Source organism: Mus caroli, unplaced genomic scaffold (assembly GCF_978045245.1).
Source record: "Mus caroli unplaced genomic scaffold, Mus_caroli_1 scaffold_16, whole genome shotgun sequence".
Lineage (NCBI taxonomy): Eukaryota > Metazoa > Chordata > Mammalia > Rodentia > Muridae > Mus > Mus caroli.
Genome location: NW_028227271.1, coordinates 21,104,061 through 21,130,150, shown reverse-complemented (window position 1 = coordinate 21,130,150; position 26,090 = coordinate 21,104,061). Strand labels below are relative to the sequence as shown.

The 26,090-nt window shown below is 47.9% G+C and overlaps 1 protein-coding gene and 1 non-coding gene across 3 annotated transcripts; one reads left to right on the top strand and one right to left on the bottom strand.

Annotated features, from left to right (window-relative positions):
• Window positions 1–536: 536 nt before the first annotated feature.
• On the bottom strand, window positions 537–24,902 carry Poldip3 (DNA polymerase delta interacting protein 3). 2 transcript variants are annotated; one of them, XM_021183423.3, is made up of 9 exons: window positions 24,764–24,902; window positions 12,868–13,258; window positions 12,200–12,286; window positions 9,994–10,089; window positions 7,833–8,012; window positions 7,261–7,338; window positions 6,162–6,291; window positions 3,764–3,830; window positions 537–2,612 (listed from the first exon to the last, which is right to left on the bottom strand). In XM_021183423.3, exons 1-9 carry the CDS (start codon window positions 24,820–24,822, stop codon window positions 2,438–2,440), a joined length of 1,263 nt encoding a protein of 420 aa, XP_021039082.1. In that variant the 5' UTR covers window positions 24,823–24,902; the 3' UTR covers window positions 537–2,437. The 2 variants fall into 2 exon arrangements, with proteins under 2 accessions (XP_021039082.1, XP_021039081.1); XM_021183422.3 differs by lacking the exon at window positions 12,200–12,286.
• Window positions 24,903–25,205: 303 nt separating this feature from the next.
• LOC115029509 (U12 minor spliceosomal RNA) lies at window positions 25,206–25,356 on the top strand. Its single transcript, XR_003835073.1, has one exon. It is a non-coding gene; the product is annotated as a U12 minor spliceosomal RNA (small nuclear RNA).
• The last annotated feature ends 734 nt before the right edge of the window (window positions 25,357–26,090 follow it).

The following is a 26,090-nucleotide window of genomic DNA, read 5'->3' as shown; positions in this document are numbered from 1 at the left end:
GTTTGTACTGCAGGGTTTTGGTCTTACTTTTGGCCCATGGGAATGTGCACTCTTGAGTGTCCATTGGTATATATAATCTCTGATCTTGAGAATTTACCTTAAGAATTTACTTTGAGGCTGGAGAGATGATTCAGGGGTAAGACCACTGGCTGTTCTTCCAAAGGACCAGGGTTTGTTCCCAGCACCTACAAGGCAGCTTACAACTGTAACTCCAGTTCTCCAGGCACTATCTAGTTCTCTTCAAGCATGAAGTATGCCCATACACTTGTGCACTTGCACATGTATGCGTGCACACACACACACACACACGGATAGAAATGTGTATGTGTGGGAACAGCCCAGAGCCAACAAGACAGCTCAATAGGTAAAGGTGTTTACCCTTAAGCCTGATAAAACTGAGTTTCAATCACAGAACCCATGTGGTGGAAGGAGAGAACGGACTCATTCAGGTTGGCCCCTGACCACCACACATGGGTCATGAAATGTACAGACATCTAATACATATAATATATGAAAAACGACATTATAGATCAAAGTTAGGAATAACAAACATTTATTGAGAAGTGGAAAGTAACAAGGCCCTCCGTCCCACAATGTCTTTTCTCCTGAACAAGACACAAAGAAGTAATGCAAGGGAGTGGGGGACAAGAGGGTTGGCCCACCTTCTTTTCTGTTTCCCAAGATGACATTATGAAATGCAGGAGGGGCAATCACCCAAGTCCCCAAAGCACCATCTGGCCAGGAGGGTGAGGCTGACTGGGTTCCAGTGTGCCCCAGCACGCCTAACTCACAAAGAGCAGGGGAACCAGGAAGGGTCTCAGCCACCCTACTCTACACAAAGCAAAAGGCATGCCAGCTGTTCCCAGAGGCAGAGAGCTAGGCCCTAATGTCTAGGGGTGTTCTCTTGGGCCAGGAAGGGGCAAACACAGAGGAATGTCTTCCAGTTTCTGAGAAGAATTAAGTTTGTACCCATTTAGAAGGGTGGAAGAGAAGGAGGTATTTAGGAGTGGACACCGCAGTTGTCATTCCTAGATTCCTTTGCTGGGCAACCTTAGAGCTGAAGGACTAATTTTGACCCAAAAAAAAAAAAAGACCCTTCCAGCTGGGCATGGGCAGGGATCTAACTCAGGAAAATAAGAATTAGCTGAAGTTCTCTTAACTGGGCTAGCCTTGAACGGGTCACAGTCCTGCAGCTTCCTCTACTTCCTCAGTTTGTCCCTTTACAGCACGCACAACTGATATTGTGCGTCCTTAGGATCCTGCTCCACCTATGACAGCTTAGCATCTTGTTTCCATTGTCAGGGGTCTACTGACCAGCTCTGGACCGCTGCTACCTGACACTCAGCACCTGCCCAATTCCTACAGTTCCACACTAAACAATGCAGGAGCACACTGGATAAAGTAACCCACCAGCTGCTCAGACCACTCATCAATGTGGGTCACTGACACTAGCAGAGACAATGCCCTGGTGGAGGCTGCACTTCAGGCAAACCTGACTGCTGTTCTGTAGAAAACTGAAGGCAGAAAAGCAGAGCCAGAGCCAGCCAATGACTCTGATCCAATCAATCTCCCCGAAGTCCTCTGTGCTGTAGAACACACAGAGGTGCCCAGGTAGAACCTGGAAAAAGGCTCAACCAACTTGGAGCTGGCACCCGCACCCACACCAAGCTTTGATGTTGCCCTATCAGGTGAGAATCAAGAGGGCTAATAGGCACAGGTCCCTTCCTCACTTCCATATGGAAGCTGAGAGAACTGACCCAAGGCCTTTGGCACAACACTAACAAGGGACCATGAATGCTGGGATGCCTTGCACACTGCCCAAACCTGCACAGGCAGCCAAGAGCTGCCTGCCCATCATAGAGCACTGCATACTTGCAGTCAGGGCTAGAGGGGACAGTGGTGAGAACACAGGAAGCCAGTGGCCTGATGCAGCCCCCAGCTGTCCTAGTGCCCACTGAATAGCAGGAGGTCCCATTCATTCCCTGTTTTGTGTGAAAACTTCAACAGAACAAGAAAACTCTTAAAAACAAAACATAAAAAAAATTAAAAAAAAAAAAAAAAAAAAAAAAAAAAGCAGTCTTTCCAATACGTTCCTGCACCCTGTGGTCCATGGGGCCACAAGAAGGCCACCCAGGGAAACAGTGCACCATATCTAGGGGAGAAATCGGCTAGGGGCCGAGGGTAGGGGGCACACCGACAAACACAGCCTACCTTGGTGATGAATGGAGGAAAGGGAAACATACTACAGAAATGGAGCGCACAGAAGGGCAAGGCGTAAATAACACAGAAAGGTGGGTCCCGTCCAGCGAGGAAGCTCTCCCTGGTACCTCATCCCTTGTTCAGGGGGCTTCAGTCCGACAGCCCATTGGTCTCAACTTTGCCTTGGGAAACAGAGCCACCCTCCTCTGCCCTGTTTCTGGCTGCCTTGCTCCCCTCCTCAAAGTTTGATTTTGAATTCTGTGGGCTGTGTGGTCACAGAGGCCCCCGAGGACTTGAAGAGTGCTCTGAGAATGGTGTCAGGGTCCACTTCGGCAGGAGGGTTGGAAGAGGCAGGGTTGCCCCTCCGTGGCAGCTCACTTTCCTTTTTCACTGAGGGGCTGTCACTCAACCGCCTGTGAGAGCAGAGAACGTGAATCCCTGTCAGTTTTTCCCTAGGTGGTAAGGTCCCCTGAGCATCTTTGGGAGCTAGGCATGGATGGGCTCTCCACATCCCTCTATCTGACTCCATCTGATTGGAAACTGGTATTTCCCTTATTTACTGTTAAAACAAAACAAAACAAAACCAAACCTAGCTACAGCCTGCTGAGTGCTCAAGTTTCACATCTGGAAACTCTGCATGTTCTTCTGGGTGGTCAAACAAGGCCACATATTACACAAATCTTTCAAGTCTAACAAACAAGGCCACATATTACACAAATCTTTCAAGTCTAACCTAAGTCAATTACATTAATTTTGGTTAGCCCAATGATTGGGCCATAAAAAAACTTCAGCATTTTTATTTTTAAAATTTTAAATTATGTATATATATGTATCTGTGCATGTTTGTACAGATACTCACAGATGGTTTTGAGCTGCCCAACATGGGTGCTGGGAGCCATCCCTGGGTCCTCTTGTAATAGCAGTATGCACTCTTAATGCTCAACTATCTCTCCAGTCCCTTTCCAAACATTTGTAAAGCACGGCTTCTTTCTGGGACAGTTTTACAGATTTGTCCAATCATCATCCATCTATCATCTAGAATCTAATCCTGTCTTTGTATGTCCAAGTCTACTCTAGTCTAGGCCTACCTGGCACAATTCCACCCACCTTGGTGTGACTCAGCTTCTCCTTGGCTGTATTTACTTTTTCAAGAAAAATTCTATTCTGTCGGCCTCAATATTCTATACACCTCAGGCTCAAAAGTCTCAACAGTGAGCCAGGGACATATGCCAGGTGCCGTCCAACATCACTCAACACAGGCAACGCCAGGGAAGTGCAGTTGCTTGTTTACCATGGAGATGGCAGTCATACAAAGCACGTGTGAGAGCTTGCTCTCCACTTCCTTCAGAGGTGCTGGACACTGTCATATTAATCAATATGACACTGTAATCAAACCCTGGAGACAGTTTGAGAAAAACCCCTTGGTTCTAATTCAAGCATCCTGATCGACCACTGAGCATCAGAAAAGAGGTGAATGCAGAATAAACCAGCAGGTACTGTCCCAGCCTGCGCCCCCAGCACTTAGAGCAGAGACTCTGTCCCAGCCTGCGCCCCCAGCACTTACAGCAGGATGGGTTGGTCTGAGGTGATGACATTTCCATTCATGTGAAGATTGCACTTCATAGGTTGCCCTGAAAATCAAAAATGAAAAGGCTCCATCAAGAGACCTGTTCCTCATCAGAGGAGGACCACCAACTCCATGACCAAGGGTCAAATTCTACCACTGAAGCCAGGCACGACGACACAGCTCAGAAATGTAAATACTGAGACTCTGGCAGAAGGATTCCAAGTTTACAACCAGCCTGGGATACCTAGTGCAGGACATAGAGAAGAAACTATCTAGCAGGTCTGGGGGTCAGCTAACTGGTTGTTTTCTGAGTGTGTATCCTACAGAGCTGTGAAGTCTGATTTACACCTTAGATCACACCAAGTCTTCACCTATTACACCCTGGGAAGGTGACTGAGGAGTCTCTCTCTCCCCACACCAACGTTTCATTCTTTGTAAAACACATGATCACCAAGTATGGCACGTGTGTGATGAGAACAACAAGCTTTGTTAGGAAGTCCTCATCTAAGCCAAACCAATGCTACTGCTGCCTCTGAAAACCCCACCTAAGCTTCAATTCTGTAAAAGGAATACAGCCTCAAGTATTTCATCAGAGCAACAGAAAGCACACCAATACATGTGGGGTTATTTATTAGTTGATTTAATTTTAGAGTTGTTTCAGGGCAATGTTGCAGTCTGCATCAACAAAGTGCCTTCAGGCTGTAATCCCTTTCTCTCCAGACGGAAGGCTCCCAGCACCCCAAGGGAAAGAGGTTAGCAGTGCTCCTTTGCGCAGGAGCAGTGTTCACTCTAAGTCTCGGTCATGTTTTGGTGAGTCTGCTCTGCCTGGAGCTGCCTCAGGGTTATGACATCTGTCAGTGATACAGTCAGGAAGAAGCGTCAGAAGTGTGTGTTCTGGCTGCCCCACCAACCAGCCACACCTATCTCTCTCTGGTGTGCCTATTGCCCTGAAACACAACACTAAAATCAGATCAACTAATAAGCCTATACTGAGTTTGTTTAAAACAAGTTCTGATTTTATAGCCTAGGCTGTCTTGAAACTACGCAGCCCAGGCTAGACTGTCCCTGACATGGTGCTCAGGTATGAGCACCATGCTTAGCTATGATGATATAGAAAGGGTCACATGAATTAAGTTTAGTTAGTCAACACTGCTGGTTAAAGGTCCAGAGTCAGAGCTGTAGCTCAGTGGGAGGGTGTTTGCCTCCCATATGTGAGGCCCTTGGTTTGATCCCTAGCACCAGGAAAAAAAAAGCACCACAAAATTAAGTTGCTCCATTGGTGTATGCTTGTAATCTCAGCCCTTGGGAGAGAGAGGCTGGAGTACTGCTTTGATTTTGACAACAGGCTAAGCTACAGAGGGAGCCCTGTTGTGTGCAAATACACCCACTCCCATAAAAAAAAAAAGGAGGGGAGGCCCACAAAGGGGATCCGTTTGCTACCGCACCAACAGTTATGGCACCACGGCAGCATGTGGCCTCCAACACGGTAGAGGGGCCTCATCCTGGGTCCTTATGCTTGGACTTAACCTATGTGCTGTCCCCCCCTTCTCAAGCCTTGCGAGTATATGAAGAACCTTTACAACTCAGGATTTAAAAGAAGAAAAAAAACTATCCAGCTGGACAGTGCACATGCCTTTAGTCCCAGAAACTGGACGACAGAGGCCTGAATTTGAGGCCAGCCTAGCCTATATATATATATATACACATTATATATAGCCTATATATATATATGTGTGTGTGTGTGTATATATATATACACACATATATACATATATGTATATATATGTGTGTGTGTATATATATATATATATATATATATAGAGAGAGAGAGAGAGAGAGAGCGCACGCCAGGGCTACACAGAAAAACCATGTCTCAAAACTCAGAGACAAACAAAAGAGAATCCAACGGTAGAGCGAGCAAAGAATAGACATTTCTCTAGCAGACGCATTCGGCAGGTAAGCACATAAAACACGTCAACACCACCAGCCAACAGGGGAATGCAAACCATCTTTGCTTTTCTCTCCTTCCTTGCTTCTAGTACAGAGCCCTGGTCCTCAGCAGGCCCACAGCACACTCATAATGAGCAAGCAAAAAAGGAGCATGGCCCAGAGCTCCCAACTGTGGAGCTTGAGATTAAATAAGAAGCTGTGTATTCACTGGTAGATGTTCCCCAGACTCCCGGCCTCTGAGACCGCAAGCCCGCCCGCACGTGAAGGAGAGCTATGGCACTCAGCTTTCCCAACCAGACACAGCACTGCCTCTTCCTGGTACCCAGAAGCCCTAGTAAGGTGAGTTCCCCAAGATGTCTTTGTACCAATGTTGGAGGATAGTTTACCCCAAAAGCTCACTGCTTTAAAACAGAGGGGAGCGTGATGGCAGCCTCCCCTAACTTACCATCCAGACATCGGTTGTTGTACTTCTTATAAGCAGTAATGGCGTCATCCTTCTTCACGAAGACAACTTCTGCTACCCCAGGATGGACCAGTCGAGCCCGCTTGAGAGCTCCACACACACAGAAAAGCTCCTGCAAAGGACACGTGAGGTTGGGAGGGACATGCAGACCACTTGCCGCTCACACTCTCCGCTCACACTCTCCAAAGACTGCACTGCATCCGCACACCCAGGGTTTCAGGGTGGGTCCTTGGCTGCAGGTCTTCTTCACCTGCAGTACAAGGGACCGCTCACAAAGTGCCCTGCCCCAAGTTCTCCCGGTGCAGTTCCACAGTGATAATACTTATGGACTGTCAGAGCTCTGTGCTAGAACCAGGTCCAGGCTATCAAAAGGTTTTCAGAGATCTCTGAGATAGACCCACAGAATGACGGATAAAGGCAGTGGCTAGTGCATCATGGAAAGGGAGACCTGCAACTATGGATGCTGGTGTCCTACTCTGGATGACTGACAGTCAAGGTTGCCTGATGAAGGGGTTCCCAGGACATGAGACGTGGAGAATCCTAGCAAATAAGAGACAGGTGGCCAATGGGTGTTGCCTTCTGCTCTCAGGTTGTATCCCCTCCTAGCTGGCTTCCTGCCACAGCCTTTGGGACGCAATGTGGCATTAAGTACAAGTGTGAACTACACACCCGTCTTCAACTGAACTCATCTTTGAAGGAGTGCTCTGTACATGTGGTCTTCATATGTAGTCACCGCATCTTAGTGACAGGGGAGGCAGAGGCCACAGAGGGCATACCATGTGAAAATGGATGAGAGTAGCAAATCAGAACTTAAACCTGAGCTGGGAGTAATGAGGCAGGCGGAGCTCTGTGAGTTCAGGGCCAGCCAGATCTACAAAGTGAGTCCAGGGTAGCCAGGGTTCTGTTACACAGAGAAACAGTATCTAGAAAAACCAAACCAAAACCAAACCAAACCAAAAGCCCTGCCCTGAACATGAGTATACTTTGAGTTCCAGCAAATCATTACCTGCCATGGTCCTAGGAACTTATCCCACAGAAGCAGCCTGTGACTAAAAGGTCAGGTGCCCATGACGGTACTTACAACTATGTCCTCCTCTGTGACTCGGGGGTGCAGATTATTCACAGTCATCTTGGTGCCTTCCAAGGGGCTAAGCACAGGCTGCCAGAGACAAGCATGAACACAGTCAGAAAGTAGCACACGCCCCCCACAAAACTCACTGCAGACAACTGGCCAGGAAGGCACAGCAGAAACCCATTCAGCGTGCGTCCATCATACCCTAGACAGCACAGGCCAGGAGACTCTTGCTCCGTTCTTAGGGGATCCAGACCCTTCACCCCAAGCTTCCGAAGAGAACGCTTTCCTTGCTTCTAGACCCAGTCAGAACAAATGGTGTAGGCTTAAATTCCTGAGAGGCCCAAGACACCATCTCCTCCTGGTTCACAGTACTCTCTCCTGGGACCCTCATGCCATGTACTGTGCTCTCTCTACCAGGGTCCTCACTGCCCAGCAAGCTCACCGAAGACCAGCAAGCTCGCTGGTTTATTCATTGCAGAAAGGGGAGGTAACATCCACGTCATAGAGTGTTCTGAAGACCCTCTAGGGTACACTGACACCCAACACAGGCCGACATGTAGCTGTAGCTTTCCCCTTACCTCAGCAGGCGGCAGCTCTTTGGGAGGATCCTCCTTGTTCACCAGCGTCCGGGACATGCTGGTCAAGGCTTTGGTTCGAACAGAGGAGGGGAGAACAGGAGCGGTGTAGGCATCATTCTGGACCACTTTTGTGAGAGGGAGGGCCTTGGACATGGACAGCTTGGAACTGCTCAGTCCAGTCTGCACAAACAGGGAGAAGAGTCTGAGAGACCAGTGATACAGGCCACTGTGTGACGAGCTAAAAACAAGCAAAGCCTCAGGCCAAGCACAAAGGGTAAGGCGGCCAGTACACTAGCCAGCAATGCACGCTACTAGGGAGGAGCAAGAGAATTTCATACAGACCAGGAAACTCAGTCATGAGCCAGGAAAGGACTGAGGTAACTCCACCCTTCCCTCCTCCATTCGCCCCTGCCTTACTTAGTGGACAAGTAAACAACTGGTCCCAGACCCCACCCACCCACCCTTCCCAGATAAACCTGGGGTTAGCTAGGACCAATCAGTTACTTGCTGAGATAGATACAGCCAATCACCATAAAGGTCAAGTGGTCCCTTGTCCTGCTTCAGTTTTATGCTTTAAAAGGCCTGTGTGCTATGTGCTGAGGGTCTGGCCACGTCTCTAATTGATCAGCCTGCGGCAAATAAACTGTTCCTGCTTGACTTGTCATCATGGATGTGACCTGAGACTCAACAGCCACAGGCTCATTTACAGCTGCTCAGAAGACCAAAAGCCTGAGGTCAAGCTTACTGCTCCACAAGTGTCTAACGCCATGGAAGGGCTATCAGCTGGCAGATGGCTGAACACAGAACTCTTTGCATTTTCTTTTTTAATGATTAATTTTTCTTTTCTGTGCATTGGTGTTTTGTTTGTAGCTATATCTGCCAGATCTCCTGGAACTGGGGTCACAGATGGATGTGAGCTGCCATATGGTTGCTGAGAACTGAACCTAGGTCCTCTCGAAGAGCAGTCAGTGGTCTTAACCTTTGACCTATCAATCTCTCCAGACCCTCGGAAGTCTTAGGAAGACACAGAACTCCTAGCTTTTGGTCTCTGACCTGGCAAGGCAGGGGCACCATGGACAGTGAGCCTCTGTAGCTCCCAGCTTCCTAGCATACACAGACCATCAGAATCAGCCCCTCCAGAACTGAGGGTTTGATCCCTTGGAAACAAACTCCTCATATTGACTTGTCTAGAAAGATGCAGGAACTAAAGCAGCAGGTGGCTTTGCTGAGTTAAGCTTTGCTGTCAACTGAACAGGAAGAAAGGAGGGAAGCCATAGCCAGAGAAGTAGAGAGTACGCAGCAGGGTCACTTCACCAGACTTTTGCTAGTCTGGCTGAAGCATCTTCCCCATGGCAAACTCCACTCTCTCAAGCCACTTTCTGTGTCTCAAGAGCCAGGACAATGTCCTGGGAGCCATGCTGATCTAGCTCAACAACTCCATGTACTACTTGGGTACAACTCCACGTACAAGCTGGGTAATGCTGAACAGGTTCATCTACCCTCTATGTGCTGCCTCCTTATCATAAAAACAAACCCGTGCCATTGAGAAGGAGCAGAGATCGTAAATGAATTACTTTAAGCACTGTTTTTCCACCTGGAATAAGCAATGGACTAAGCCAGCAGATAGACAGGCAGACCCAAATCGTCTCCTTACTGTAAGTAAATGAGCTGGCATCATTCAATCTCACAACCACTGTCAGACCTTATTTAGTACCCAGGAGAATGCATTACAGTTGGGATCCTGGCCAGAGCTGTGTCTGTAGCAGGAGCTTCCTCAGGCTTCCAGACCCAGCTTTCTCACTTCTCTGCATGATATCTGACAAGACCCTTAACTGATGCAGCCCAACTTTCTTGACTTCCTGGTAAACTTACACTGCTTACAGTTTACCTAACTGCTGTACTGTTACAGTAGCAGAAAATGGACTAAGACAGAATTTCCTTCAAGTGATTCAAACCAGCCCCTGGGACTGCAGCTCTTCATTGTCACTGCATAGGACCTTGACACCCCAGTATTAGCAATGTTAAAATCAAGGAGCTGGCTAGTTACAGCTCTAAAAAGCTTATAGCCCAAATTAATGAGAGGCCTGTCCACAACCTCACCATTCCGTCCACTTAATCTGATGCACAGAGTGCAGCAAGAGAAAGAAAAAAATCGCCATACCATGTGGTGAACAAGGCTGCCCGTGGATGCAAACTTCATCTGCTTGGGAGGGACAGGCGCCACAATGTCATCGTCTTCATCCAGGTCATACAAGTTCTGAGAGGAAACAAACAGTAGCTGGGCTAGGGAATATTGCTCAGTGATCCCTAGCACCCGGAAATAAACAAATCAATCAGTTGGATAAACGCTAAGACAGCATGCAGGCCCTCAACACATATCTCAACCAAGAGCAGAGCAATGGCTGCTCAATGAACAAGGACGTAGGAAGGAGTGCGACACACGAGTACAGGGGTCGAGAGACGTGTGACTGAAGGCTTCACCGGGACTCCTACCACAGAGCCCAACTACTTCTATGTACAGGAGCTCAGAAATTCCTTTTTGGTAAAACATCCGTGTAGCCCAGCTGGCCTGAAACTAAATCCTCCTGTCCCCAGCCTCCCAAGCATATGGCCAGAAACACCTTTTTATAAGTAGCAAATGTATCTCCAGAATCTCTACAACATTTTATATTCAGTCAGTGACATAGTCTGAGGAAGGAAGTCATTGTGAATAGATAACAAAGTATACTTATACTACGCACACAAACCTAGATGAGAAGATAATAGAGCTTACAGCATAGCTAGTCTGGTATATGCCTCTGTAGGCAGTCTATCACTGAGCACAATGTCACTGAAGTACAAGACTGTATCAATTGGCTTGGAAAGTCATCCCACAGTCTGGTCTGTCAGAGTAAACCTAAACCCTACAAAGAGTTTTATCCCAAAGATGTTCACAGGATAGTATTTCTGGAAGGAAAAATGTCAACTCAGCAGATTAGCCAGTTGCTAAACATATTACTATAAATTTGAAACAAATTCTGAAGAAGAAGAAGAAGAAAAAAGGAACATTAAAAATTGGGTGAGAACATACTCTCAATCCTACCCAGGTATTAAACAAAGAGTAGCAACAACAAATGAAAAACCAGGAAGACTGGAGGAGTGGGTCAGTGGTCCAGTACTCGTCCAGCACCGGAAGGCCCATCACATTCCCAGCACAGGAAGCTCCAGCAGATTTTCAGTAGTGCCTGCTTGGTGGACAGGCACATGAGGGTGTTTTTCCCCATTTGACACATGCAGTGTTTATAAATCATTATTTGATTTTCCTGTCTTCTACTGCCCTTTATGCCGCTCCTCTCTCAACAACATGTTTCCACTCAGAGGCTGGAGTAGCTGCTTAGACGGTAAAACACAAAGCCCTGGCTTCATCAGCAACACAACGTACCAGGAAGGTGGAGGCAGGAATATCGAGTGATGTTCATAATGAACTAGAAACCAGCCCAACTACATGAGAGATGGCTCAGCGGTTAAAAGCACTGACTGCTCTTCCAGAGGTTCTGAGTTCAAGTCCCAGCAAGCACATGGTGGTTCACAACCATCTGTAACGGGATCTGTGACAGTGTACTCACATATATAAAGTAAATAAATCATTTTTTAAAAAGTTTCTTTTTGGAGACTAGGTCTCCCTATGTAGCTGAGGCTGTTGTAGACATTGTGACCCTCCTGGCTCTGCCTCCCTGATTATACATACATCATGCCTGGATTAAGAAGTTTCTTTTTTTTGAAAACAAGATCTCTTTCTGTAGCCCAGGCTGTCCTGAAATCACTATATGGCCCAGGTAGGTCTCAAATGAATGAGCTGAGCCAACTTCCAAGTACTGAGCTCAGGTATGAACCATCATGTCTTCTAGGGGGCTTCTGCTTCTTTTTCTGCACAGCATCTCACTATGTAGATCAGGCTGCATAGCATCTCACTATGTGGATCAGGCTGGTCTCAAACTCATAGAGCATCACCTGCCTCTGCTCCCCAAGCTCTAGGATTAAATGTGTGTGTCATCACACCTAGCACAAATTTCTTCTTCTTCTTTTTTTTTTTCCGAGACAGGATTTCTCTGTGTAGCCCTGGCTGTCCTGGAACTCACTCTGTAGACCAGGCTGGCCTCGAACTCAGAAATCCGTCTGCCTCTGCCTCCCTAGTGCTGGGATTAAAGGCGTGTGCCATCACGCCCGGCACAAATTTCTTAAAGCTCACAAATTCCAAGGTGAAAACCTTCTGGTACTTTGAAATAGGAGCCTCAGGCCAGTCCTCGGCCGATCTACCCTAACAGACCTCGTCAAGCAAAATGCATGCATACAGACCCCCACGTGGGTACCAGACACACTCATTCTACCTGTTTAGCCTGGTGGTTATTGACAACATTGATCCTCATTCCAGCAGGATGGGCATGAAGTGGCACCATGGCCTTTTGCTGTGGAACCTAGGAACATTCAGTAGTCACAATCCATCCCAGAGGGTTCATGTGCACGCTAAGTAGGTCAACGAATTTAAAATAGTTTGGTGTAAACAGCTATCAGCAAAGGTCATGCAGCAACGAACCTGAAGAGCTCAATGAATTTGGCTCAGTGAACAAAACTTATACAGTTAGCTTTGCAGTTTCCTTTCCTCCTGAGTGGTGGTTGTCTGGGGTGGCCAGGGCACTGTACAAGCAGTCAGATCTCCCGGGCTCCGACCCTGGTCGTCCGACTGACTGGCTGACTTGAGTAATGTCAAATGCATTACTTCCCATTTCTTACTCTCTTTTATAAAACTGAAGTAGTAACGCTACATTTTTCTCTACTTTGGTCTCACTTTGCAAAGTCAGTTCATTCTTTTGGACCTCTTCTTTGAAAGACAACACCCTGTGCTCCACAGACTGTCCGAAATGCCTTTCTGAAGTCGGAATGTGCTGGACCAACATCTGGAACAACTGCAATTTGCCATTCCCCAATTTTCCCTGCATACTTCTAGCCTTCTTCCCAGGTTTCTGAAGACGCTGGATGGAGGGGAGCCACAACCTACCTGGATAGTTTTGGTGAGTTTCAGAGCAGGGGTCACAGTCCCAATGGGCGGGCTTGTGAACGTAGCAGGGGATCGCCTCTTCAAGCTGATCTTCTCCCGGGCATCAGCCACCTGCCGGGGCTTCTGGGACACAGTGCCCTGCTGCTTTCGTGAGTTCAGCATCTCCCTGGCATCCTGTACTTTTCCTTTGATCCGAAACCGGGCGTCTTTCTGCAAAAGCTTTTCCCGGGCATCTTTGACACCCAGCTTGAGCCGAGCATCTGAGAGGCCAATCTTCTGTCGGGCGTCAAATCTCTGCTGGAAGGTGGCTGTGCGAGCTGGCTGGTTAACAAGACTATGCTGGATTCCAACTCGAGACCGGACACCTCCTATTCCTGGCCTGACACTGAGCCTGCAAACACATAATGAAACAGGAAATGGATCAGGGGCTTAAGAGCAGCCCATGGAGGAGAGTTGGAGACACTGACCAAAAAGCTTGTCCCGGAATTTCCACAACCCTGCTGGCACCCAAATACACAGAAACATAAATATTTCTTTCTCGCCCCAGGCTTTTAACTTGGCATCATAAACAAAACCATGGAGAACCCATTACCAGTTCAAACTGTTTGCTCTCTTGATCATTCTTTTAGTCAACATTTTATATACCTGCTTTCTGTGTGGAAGGCAGGCAGACTTGGTAAAGCTGCCCCTTAAAACAAATGGTGCCTCTATGCAGGCAGGTACCTCTTAGCAGGACTAAGGAAGCCGACCTGTAGGTCTCAGCACTCAAAAGTCTAACAGAATGAAAATAAAGGATGGATCAGCAGCCATGCATGGCAATGCTTCAATCAGAGCATTTGGGAGATTAAGGCAAGAAGACTGTTGAGTCAAAGCTGGTCTGAGTGAGACTGCAAGACACAGCTTGATCGATCGATAGATATCAAAAGCAGAATTCAGCTCAGTGGTTAAGACTGGACATAAGCAGAGAACATAAGTTCAGCTCCCAGGACTGGCACTATTAGACGGTGTGGCCTGTTGGAGGAAATTCATCCCTTTGGAGCTGGGGTTTGAGACACTCCTCCTAACTGCCTGTAAGACAGACTTCTAGATGCATTCTGATCAAGATGTAGAACTCTCAGCTCCTTCAGTTCCATGCCTGCCTTAATGATAATGGGCTGAATCTCTGAACCTTAAGTCAGCCCCAATTAAATGTTGTCCTTTATAAGAGTTGCCTTGGGCCGGGCGTGGTGGCGCACGCCTTTAATCCCAGCACTTGGGAGGCAGAGGCAGGTGGATTTCTGAGTTCGAGGCCAGCCTGGTCTACAGAGTGAGTTCCAGGACAGCCAGGACTACACAGAGAAACCCTGTCTCGAAAAACCAAAAAAAAAAAAAAAAAAAAAAAAAAAAAAAAAAGAGTTGCCTTGGTCATGGTGTCTCTTCACAGCAAATGAAAACGTCAGTGGTCTAAAACCATCTGTAATTTCAATTTCAGGAGATCCAATGCCCTATTCTGACACACATATGTTACACATACATACATTTATACAAAATACTCATATACATGAAACAAGTTAATCTTTTTTTTTAAAAAAAAAAAGCTGTTCAGTAACAAAAAATGTACAATTTCAAGCCGGGTGTGGTGGCGCACGCCTTTAATCCCAGCACTTGGGAGGCAGAGGCAGGCGGATTTCTGAGTTTGAGGCCAGCCTGGTCTACAAAGTGAGTTCCAGGACAGCCAGGGCTACACAGAGAAACCCTGTCTCGGAAAAAAAAAAAAAAAGTACAATTTCACTTTTTTTTCTTCTGCCTCCCAAGTGCTGGGATCAAAGGTGTGCGTCACCACTGGCCGGCCAAATGTACAATTTCAGAATCTCCTAAAATTGGAAAGGAAGACTTGAGAGAAGTCTTTGCTGTGAAGAGACACCATTGCTATTTCCTGCCCCAAGTTTGGTTCCCAGCACCCACACAAGGTGGCCCACAACCAACTCCCTGCAACTCCAGCCACAGAAACTATGATGTCGCTTTCTAGTCTCTTCAGGCACCACACGCAGAGGCATATACACACATGCATACACATAAATTAAGTAAAAAAATAAAACCAAAAATATCATTTTTAAAAATTAGAAATGAGCTGGGTGGGGGTGGTGAATGTCTTTAATCCCTGCACTTGGGAGGCAGAGGCAAGCAATTTGAAGCCAGCCTGGTCTATACAATGAAAGCCAGAGCTACACAGAGAAACCCCATGTCCAAAAAACAAATAAACAAGAACAACAAAAAAACAAAACCACAGAGAGAGAGAGAGAGAGAGAGAGAGAAAGAGAGAGAGAGAAGAAGAAGAAGAAGGAGGAGGAGGAGGAGGAGGAGGAGGAGGAGGAGGAGGAGAAAGGGAAGGAGGGAGGGAGGGATGACTGAGTGAAACTCCACTGATCAGGCCCCACTCCTGTGGCCTCCTCCAGTGGCTGGAGAGGTCACCCCCGGCCATGCTGAGTAAAGCACAGGAGTCTGCAGTTTCTCTTGCCTGGCTTACCTGCCTACTCAACCAGCAGGCCAGGTCTCTTTCCATTCCAGCCAGGACAACCACGTCTACGGTACTTTCTCAATGTCATCTCCTTTCTCAGAAACCCTCCTTGATTCCCCAAGACAACTGTCCTTTGTGCCTGTTACACCTGCTAACTTCCTTCTTTTCTCTCCCCAACCCTGAGCTGGAAGAGGAGAAAGAGAGTCATCTCTTTTTCCAGGACCTAGAACTTTAGAAGTAGTACTGGGAGCTGGTTAAGCCGCAGAAACTCTTGTGGTACATCTTGACTACGGAGCTGTCAGATCCCACCCCAGCTGTTGAAGCCAAACTCTGGGGACTCCTGGGCTGCATTTTTAACTTGCACACCAAACCCACAAGAGCTATGCTGCACGAACAAGGTTGCCCTACTGTTTCCAATCCACTGCCTGAGCCTCCCAGGAAGCGCTTCCCACTGGGCAAGTCACCAGTCACAAGGACCCTCCTCTTACCTGACTCCTCCTCAAGTCGCTGGAGAGCAGAACTGCCCACCTTCTCCTCTGCTAAGGACTGCACCCCAGTAATCCCAGCACCCAACAAGGGGCATGGGGGCAAGGTGGGAGGATTATAAATTTGATGGGGGGGGCTAGAAAAAAACCCAATCTCACCAAACCCCACAAAGCACCTGGTGGTAGGGGGAAGAGGTCCACTTCCTTAGCTCATGCAAGAACTGGATGGGCTTACAGAAGAATTGGAGTGACTTACAGAATCAAGCAGAGTAACTTTAAATTGGAAGGTGGTACTTGTCTGATGTGGCTTTATTTTCTTACCCAAAGACTCAAGGAGATGAGGCTGAGAACACAGTTCAGTGGTAGAGGGCTTGTCTAGCATGCAATGTACCCTGGCTGAATCCCCAGCACAGTAGTGGGAAAGAAGGATTCAAGGAAATGGAGCCATTGGAGAAGCCAGTCAAAAGGAATGAGGTCTGAGGTACGGAGGAGGGCAGCACCCATGATTAGGGAGAATAAAACAGCTATGAAGCAGACAACATATACCTCGTTCAATTGGGCTACCCCTGACTTAGGGGCTTGGAAGCCACAGGCAATAGTGGGGTTACTTAAGAGAACCTAACACCACACTGAAGGAGCCCTGATGAGAATTGAGACTACTATTACTCAGGGTGCCCTACAGGCTTTCTCATAGTCTCTTACATCTGTTCATGATGTCCATTAAAGCTAAAAATAAAAACTGGCTATGGATTCAGACAGAGTTGCTACTCAAGTCGTACTAATAAACTGAGGAGAACATTGACCTCCTAAATCACAGACAATCAGATTACCCAAAGCAGGAAAGGATAAGCCTCCAGGTGCTTCAAGCTGAAGAATGGCCTGCAGCCAATCAAACCCTCAACACTGTCCTACTGGCAAGGAAGACACAGGCACTAACAAGTGGAAGCTTACACACGATCCCGCAGACTGGGACAAGCAGTGGTCAAGGGTATTCTAGACAAGCAGTGTGTGGAAAAGCCAACTGTAGCCCAGGGCTTGCAACCATCAGTACAGCTACAGTGTACTCTCATACATAAAATAAACAAAATTTAAAAAGTTATGTTATCTGCTTCATCAATCACTTAAGCAATGAAACATTACTGCCAAGAAAGAGGGAGGGGCTAGAGAGACTGGCCGAGAGCATTTATTTGCTGCTCTCTGGAGAGCACCAAGGGTTTAGTTCCTAGCACCCACTTCTGGCAGCTCACAAGTATCTAGAATCCCAGTCCCAGAGGCTCTGATCCCCCCTTCTGATAACCAAAAACATAAAGTAAAATTTTTTATATAGTCTCTTGGTGTAGCTCTGCCTGTCCTGGAACTCACAGAGATCAATCTGCCCCTGCCTCCTAGTGCTGGGACTAAAGGTGTGGGATACTACACTGGGTAGGTAAATCTTTACAACCAAACAAGCCACCAAACTCTCCATCACAAGCTTATAAATAGGGCTACTGTAATATTCAGGAGATTACCCTAATCCTAGGGCCTACTGGTGAAGAAGAGATCTGAGTGCCCTTCTGTCTATTTAAAACGCCAACAATAGCATTAGTAACATTTTCCAAGTGAAGATGACTACTGTCCCTAGGTGGAGCAACTGCTCAGGGTTCTCGTCTTACTCAGGGACAGAGCACACTCTCCTACTGATCAGGATGAGACTGCACATGAAGAACACTGGGAAAGTGCTCAGCTGGTCACACACACACACACACACGTCACCAAGACGACCTGGACTGACATTTGAATCTATAGTAATGCCTTGCTTGGTGACAGGGACATACTGAGAAGTACAGGACAGTAATGAAAACAGCTTAGCACGGCCATGTCACATAACCCCAGAGGCCACCTTCATGCATGCTACTGGTCAACTGTACCTAGGGTGCATTTGTGGAGGAGAGGATCTGGCAGGGATGTGGGCGCTGCTCCTGCTGGGAGTAGCTACTTTGCAATTTGATGTGTTCATTCCCTGGTTACAGGCATTCTTTCAACTCCTTTCACAGCTCTGGGAGTTTCTGTGTTCCAGCTTTCTATAATCACATCTCCTCTTTCTGCATGAAAAGACAGCTATTCATCCCAGCAGGCAGCAGCACGGGTTACAAGACAGGCATTAGTCATTGGAATTCTTCAAATAAACACTCCAGCTAGGGGCAGGCCTCCTCAAACAGTCAATTATGTTACCTGCGCCAGAACTGCTGAAGACTAGCAAAGTCCTCCCCTATGCCGGGGTCGGGAATGGTGGTGGGAGGGTGGGGGTAGGGGGTGGTCTTAGTCTCACCCCATCTCTAAGCCTGCAGCCTCACATCCCATTTTAGGGACTACTGAATTTCCTAAATACATTCTGTTTTTGTTTTTTGGGTTTTGTGTCTGTGGGAAGGTAAGGGAGGGTACCTTTGAGCAGGACTCCTTTTTTCTTTTTTATGTATACAGTGTTCTGCCTATAAGTATGTTTGCAGGCCAGAAGAGGCCTCTGATCTCATTATAGAGGGTTAAGTGGTTGCTGGGAATTGAACTCAGGACCTCTGAGAGAGCAGACAGTGCTAATGGCTGAGCCATCTCTCTCTTGCCCTGAGCAGGACTCTTACTGCACCACCTAGGTCAAGATCAGCAGTGCAACTCTGCAACAGCTTTCAAGAGCCCCCAACTACTCCTTGAGCTCCTGGGAAGGGACACTGTAGACCAAATGAAAGGCTTCCCACTCCGGTTCTCCAAGTAGAGCCTGGCGTACACTGAGGGTATGTAAGGAATAGGAATGACTTGCCTGCCAGGCGTGGTGGCGCACACCTTTAATCCCAGCACTTGGGAGGCAGAGGCAGGCGGATTTTTGAGTTCCAGGCCAGCCTGGTCTACAAAGTGAGTTCCAGGACAGCCAGGGCTGTACAGAGAAACCCTGCCTCTTTTCTTTTCTTTCTTTTTTTTTTTTTCCTAGACAGGGCTTCTCTGTGTAGCCCTGGCTGTCCTAGAACTCACTCTGTAGACCAGGCTGGCCTCAAATTCAGAAATCCACCTGCCTCTGTTTTCCAAGTGTTGGGATTAAAGGCATGTGCCACCACTGCCAGGTAGGTGCCAGTCTCTTAACCACTGACCAGCACTGAGATAATATTTATACAGAGAAAACAAAACAGTTTAATACAAATTAGTAATAAAGACAAGATAGTAGGACGCATTTCTTTACTGAAAACTTTTCTTCCCCCTTGCCTTTTGTGTTTGCAGCCACATTTCCTCTAGCCCATATCAACAAGGAATAATCCCAGCACTCGGGAGGCAGAGGCAGGCAGATTTCTGAGTTCCGAGGCCAGCCTGGTCTAGAGTGAGTTCCAGGACAGTTAGGGCTACACACAGAAACCCTGTCTCGAAAAACCAAAAACAACAACAACAAGGAATAACAGTGGGGCCAGGATTAGATGGTAGGTCTGAACCTAAATTCACTTTCCTCCACCCACTTCGGCTCCAAAGACTCTTCAAAATATGGGACATGAAGCTCAGCTGATCAACTCTAGCACACTCTAACTAGACCAGCAGTGATCCCAAGAACTAGACCAATCAAATTAAAGAGAAGGGCTGCCTCAACTAATTTAATCAGAGACTCTCACATCTAAGGCAGAAGTCAACAGGGGGCACAGCTTGTACCTGCACAACAGCTGATGCCCAGCACAGACTTAGCAGGTCCTTCGCACCTCAAATCACAAGAAGCAAGTGTGGGTGGGACAGCAGGGTCTCATCAAGAGGCAGATCAAGTGTTACTCAAACCACTCTTTCCATTCTACAAATACCCATTCATCAAGGCGTCTGTCCATGATTAACAGGGGGCCAGGTAATACTGACCTTTCTGCTCTGGAAGACATTAACTCCACTGATGCAGTCCGTGCTGGGCGCTCCAACCTGGCTAAACTACCCAGGCTTTTGCTCCCAGATTGGTGCTCTCAGACTGCACCCCCTCCCCAGGTCCTGACTGTACATGGCATGCCTTGAGTGTGCAGACTCTGTGGTAAGCAGTGAGGAGGGCTTAATATAAATAGGCAGGTAAGCCTACGAAGGCTGTTGTCCCCAGCAGACACTCTGGCTTCTGTCATATCTATCAGGAGGAGAGTGCCTGCCCCAGGAGCCACTAAATCACTAAACACAAAACCGAAACTGCCAGAACCGTGAGTGATTCCTCGAGAAAGCACTAACCAAAGCATTTACTGTGGGAAATGACATCTCCTTACTGAGACCGTTCAGACTTTCTTCACAGAACTTGACATGGGGCCCCAATCTAGTGTTTGCTGACTGTGTAAGTGAAATGGCATTTCAGGAAGTCTTAATTAACCCTTGCACTGCCTTCAACTCTTCCAGAATAATCCAGTCCCAATCCAATTTCACATAAAAGCAAAATTTTCACACTGAAAAAAAAAAATCATCATATTTTTTTAAGCCCTCTAAGTGACAGCAAAGAACGCCACTACCTAGTGAGCACCTCCTGGTGAGACAGGCGGTGTTCTGTACGCGTGGAAGGTGAGGCAGAGCTAAACCATGGCCGTCTGAATACAGAGCCTCCTTACCTAGCCGTTCCCCACGCAGTCCCTGCTTCTCCCCCTGTAAGGAAAGCTCCACGACACCCCCCCCCCCCATTTTCTCTCAACACTTACTACAAGGTACATCCTTTGCTTTCTGAGGCAGGGTCTATGCAGCTCCTGGTGGCCAACAGGCCTCCTACCTCAGCCTCCCCAGGGCTGAGGTCACAGGCATCCTCTACCTAGCATCCTCAGTTCTAACATGGCACTTTTAAAAAAAAGGTGCCAGGCAGTGGTGGCGCACGCCTTTAATCCCAGCACTCGGGAGGCAGAGGCAGGCAGATTTCTGAGCTCGAGGCCAGCCTGGTCTACAGAGTGAGTTCCAGCACAGCCAGGGCTATACAGAGAAACCCTGTCTTGGAAAAAAAAAAAAGTTATGGGTATGATCTAGAATGAAGGGTTGGTTTCTAGATGGTTCTATTTTAGGTTGGCGTTGAGGGATTGGGGTTGGGGGATGGGGCTGGGTTGTCTGTGTAGCTCTAGTTGTCCTGGAACTTTCTATGTAGACCAAGCAGGTCTTGAACTCAGAGAGATCCAACTGCTTCTGTCTCCAAGTGCTGACACTAATGGCATGTGCCACCATGCCTGGCCTGACGGTGCCACCATGCCTGGCCTGACGGTTCTGTTAAGAGGTGACTGAATCATGAAGGGTTAACCCTACCGACCGGCTGCTCCACTGATGAGTTCACGAGCTAAACAGGCTACTGGGGCTGAGGCCTACAAGCAGGAAGTAGAGCACCTCCTTTGTAAGGCTGCATGCCGTCCTTTCACTTCTCCACTCAGTACCTCAAACCATGAGCTCAAGTACTGTCATAGCAACGTCACAGCTAACAAACAGGGCCTCTTATGCACAAGCAGTTCTCTGAACAAAATGCTAAGAACACCATTGCAAGAACACTATGTGGCAGGAGAACGTGTGTGTGTGTGTGTGAGAGAGAGAGAGAGAGAGAGAGAGAGAGAGTGTGTGTGTGTGTGTTGTAATATCCAAAATGAATTCAAGACCACCCAGTACCTTCCCCCTTCAAAAAGGGCTTTCCAAACTATACTAGCAGGTCAAGTACAGAGACAAATAAGGAAGCTGGCTGACTAAACAAATGTAAAAACATAGTTTTAGCAGTCAAAATGATTAAGTCTACAGCTGCCAAAATAATATTAGCTGTTCTCAGAGAAATAACCTTAACAAGATTAGAAATCACCCTACCACACCCCACACTGAATTCTGAGAAAGACCACAGACCACCCTGACCTTGCTAGGATTCCCTGTGATGTTAATAGCTGTGACGTTAATAGCTGATCCATAAGTTCAAAATGTACTATTGCTTTTCTGACCAAATCATAATAACCCAACACGGGGCAAGCAAAGTGAGTCACCAGGCCAGAGGTAGTCGCTATGCATACCAACCAATGCCTGAAAGGGCTACCTGCTACACCAATTAGAATAAGCCAGTTACCCTGTTTCTCAAATCTGTCCCTTACAAAGGTATAAAAAGTGTGTTCTTTCTTTGTTCTGGGTCTCTCCTCTGGCCTGCGTGCTGGAGTCCCCAACATGTTGGATCAATAAAAATCCTCATGCGGTTTGCAGCGATGGTGGTCTCTGTGGACTTTGTGAATGAGGGTCTTTTGACAAACTCCACAGTGTGTGGCAGGTTCATAATCTGTTCTCCATGAAGATGCACACTTCTCCTCCCTCAAGCTGTCCCCACTGCTTCACATAAGACCGCACATCCAAATAGGTTTTATAGACGGCAGGCATCAGGAACTGAGGGGAAACATCTAACAGCAAAACCTAGTAACAGTTAGCAACCTGTAGGCCTGAGCAGGTTCAGCAATGCTGGACAACCCAGAACCAACTCCACCCCAGCTACCTGAGGGAAGATCTCTGAGAGTTGAGAAAACAGCAGAGTGGGGTTAATAAAATGAATGAGTCCCATATTTTGTGTCCACCTAGACTAGCAATTCTCAACCCATCGGTAGAAAGAGACCGCTTTGGAGTTGAACCACACTTTCACAGGAATCACCTAAGACCAGGAAAACTGATTCGTTACGACCTGTAACAGTATGAAAATTAGTTATGAAGTAGCAAAGAAAATAATTCATGCGGCTGGAGAGATGGCTCAGTGGTTAAGAGCACTGACTCCTTCCTCTTCGGGAGGACCTGAGTTCAATTCCCAGCACCCACATGGTGGCTGGCTCACAACCATCTGTAATGGAATCCAACACCCTCTTCTGGTGTGTCTGAAGACAGCAACAGTGCACTCACATAAAGTAAATACATAAATAAATAAATCTAAAAAAGAAAAGAATTCATGGATGGGGTCACAGCATTAGGAAGGCTGAGAACCACTGGCCTAAACAGTTCTCAGCCTTCCACCATCAACAGCCACATCCGCCTTGGAATTGCTTTTGGGAATGTCCATGACCCTCCCTTGGTGCAGACATATGAACCAATATAACTGATGTCTGTGCAAGTTTAACATGAAACTAAAATAACCATGAAGAAGTACAAATAAAATAATGTCATGGGAGTGTCTGAAACACACTGCTGACCTCTGCAAGAAAACACATATTACTAGGCCACCCCAAACTCTTCACTAGTGTGACCTCCTCCCCAGCATCCATATAATTGGTTTTGGCTTTAAAAACAATGTATCCCCAAGCATGGTCACTAAGTGACTGACTCATGGCCTAGCTATCAATAAAAGGTCTCAAAACTTTGTTTTGTTTTTTGTTTTTTTGAGACAGGGTTTCTCTGTGTAGCCCTGGCTGTCCTGGAACTCACTCTGTAGACCAGGCTGGCCTCGAGCTCAGAAATCCGCCTGTCTCTGCCTCCCAAGTGCTGGGATTAAAGGCGTGTACCGCCATTGCCCCGCTCAAAACTTTTAAATGGCTTAATCATTGTGGCCGTCAATCTCTCTTGCGACCCAGAAGACATGTGACAATAAGAGCTGGTGAGCTGGGAGCTGGGTGGCACTGAGACTGGAGGGAGTTCGTCTCCTTTCAGTATAGGAGACAACAGTGTTTACTAGACACAGGCTTAGGGAAGGATTGGCATAGCTGAGCAGGATCAGTGTCTGGGAAAACAGTTCCTTAAAAAATAAAAATAAAAAGGTTTATTTATTTTATGTATGTGAGTACACTGTTACTGTCTTCAAACACACCAGAAGAGAGTACATCAGATCTTATTACAGATGGTTGTGAGCCACCATGTGGTTGCTGGGAATTGAACTCAGAACCTCTGGAAGAGCAGTTGGAGTCTTAACTGCTGAGCCATCTCTCCTGCCCCAGGAAAACAGTTCCTGACACCTACAGCAGTGTATCTATATGCCTGCTGACCATGGGCCGACTTAATCACTTTTTCACCTGCACATTTATAAAAGCTAGAAATGGCTATCGATGTTTAAGAAGTCTGTTGAGTCTGACTGTCTCACTTAAGACACCAGGGCATACATCCCTGAATGCCAATGCCACCCTCTTGGAACTGTTTTGTCTGTCTTTGCCTGAGGCCAACTCAGTTGGGGCACTCGGTGGCCTTGGGAAAGTCTTTCTCTCTGGCTCCTGCTTTCCCGTTTGTGAAACGCGGAATAAAATAATTAAACAACAGTGGGGCGCCTAGAGCACCAGCTATTCAAACGACTGAGGCAGGAGGATGGATTTGAGATCAGGAGTTCGAAGCCAGCCTGGATAACATGGAGGACGCCGGCTCTCAAAACGGAAACAAACTGGCCTGTCATCTCAGCCCTTGAGAAACGGGAAGAGGAGGGAGGCTCCTGGCGTTTTAAGGCCAGCCTCAGAGACGCAGCGAGTTCGAGGCCCGCTCCGGCTATGTGAGAGCCGGCCTCAAGAGAAAACAAAACGATCAGACAACCATTACAGACATCACAGTGAAAGGAACAAGGCGTCTCGCCTATGAAAGAGCTCTCTGCTTAAAACGGGTCGGGCTAAGGACCGTGGCATAGAGGAGAACCAGCAGAACTGGCCATAAACAGCTCTGGGCTGGCGGCTCCTCCGCTCAACTTCCGCCCTCTTAACTCCCAGGACCTAAAGGCCGAGCGGAGACGGCGCCACCGTGGTCCCCCGGACCCGATCCTCCGGGGAGCAAGGCCCGGGCCCGCCCAGCCCTCGGCTCGCCTGCGATCGGGCCTCCCGGGCCCAGCAGCCAGTGGACCGACCAGCGGCTGGGCCCGCGCGGCCGGGCCAATAAGGAGCGCGGCGAACGCAGGGGGCGGGCGCAAGCGGCGTCGCCCCCCGGAGCTGCTCCCTCCTCCGCCCCCGAACCCCAAGAAGCAGCGAGGCCACTACGAGCCTCGAGGAAAAGGGAAAGGGCCGCTCACCGTCCCTTGGCCGCCGTCCCGCGCTTCCGGATGAGCTCGTCCAGTGAGAGATCGGCCATCTTGCGGCACGCAGCTAGCGGAGAACCGAGGAGAAGCCGACTGCGGCGAGCCCGCCCCACGGCCGGAGTCAGGAGCGGCTTCCGGCAACCCGGAGGGCCAACTCTCGCGACAGTTCAAACGAAAAGCTCGAGACGGAAGGGGTGGAGCCTTTCTCCCCGTGAGCCTTTGCGGTGCTCGCTTCTAATTTGCATGGAAGAGTCCTTATGGGCTCCCTCTCCCCCCTCCTCCTTTGCTAATGAGGAATTAGAATGATATCGATCATAAACCATTAAAAAGCACTATCAAGAGAACAAGTCTTTTAGTCATACAGCCGATCGGACACTCACCATACTTGTAATGAGAATATAATTTCTTACCCCTGAGGAACGTAGAGCAGCTCCTCATGCCTTAAACTTATGAGTAAGGAAAATAACGATTCGGGGTGACGCCCGAGTCCTCACTGCTTATGTGAGAAGAATTTTTGAGCGGGTATAGGTTGCAATCTGAGGCGACCCGCCTACTTTGCGGGATGCCTGGGTAACGCGATCTGCCCGACCCCTAGTACGATAAAAGAATAGAAAGCTTAGCCGCTACCTTGAATGGTTGCTCTCAGTCGTTAGTGGCTGTGGATTCATATGTTTATCCCTGCTTTTGCACTACCTGGCAGTGAGGCATTCTGGTCCTAGTGGTAGAACTGCGAGTGGGTCTAGACTTGTTTTCTTTAAGTAGAGAACACCAGCATACAACACACGCATACCTCTATGTGCACACGAGGAAGAGAATCTCAGGGTGGGTAATGGTTTAACCTCACTGCTGGGGCCACTTGAGCTACACAGCTCTCCTGTGAACAGGCCAGAAGGGTCTTGCCCATAAGGTCCTGACTCCTCTTAACAGTGAAGTTGTTAAAATGTTCTCCTTCAGTACATGGGACTATAAGGAAATCATCTGTAATGGCTAGTCCTGGTTGTCAACTTGACTTTATCTGGAATCAACTACAATCCAGAATTGGAGGGCTCACCTGTGATCCAGATCTTGACGCTGAGAGATACAAGTTTCTGACTTGGATCTTGGCATGGAGATCTTGAGGCATAGTGGCTATGAATCCCAGGAGACTAAGGCAAGGAGATCTCTGAGTTCAATGTCAGACTGGGACAAAACAAGTCCCAGTTCCAGGGATGGTGGTACACACCGTTAATCTGGGTCACACCTTCTGCTGGAGGTCTACATAAGGACATTGGAAGAAGGAAGATTCGCTCTTCTTTGCCTGCTTGCAATTACTTGCCAGCAC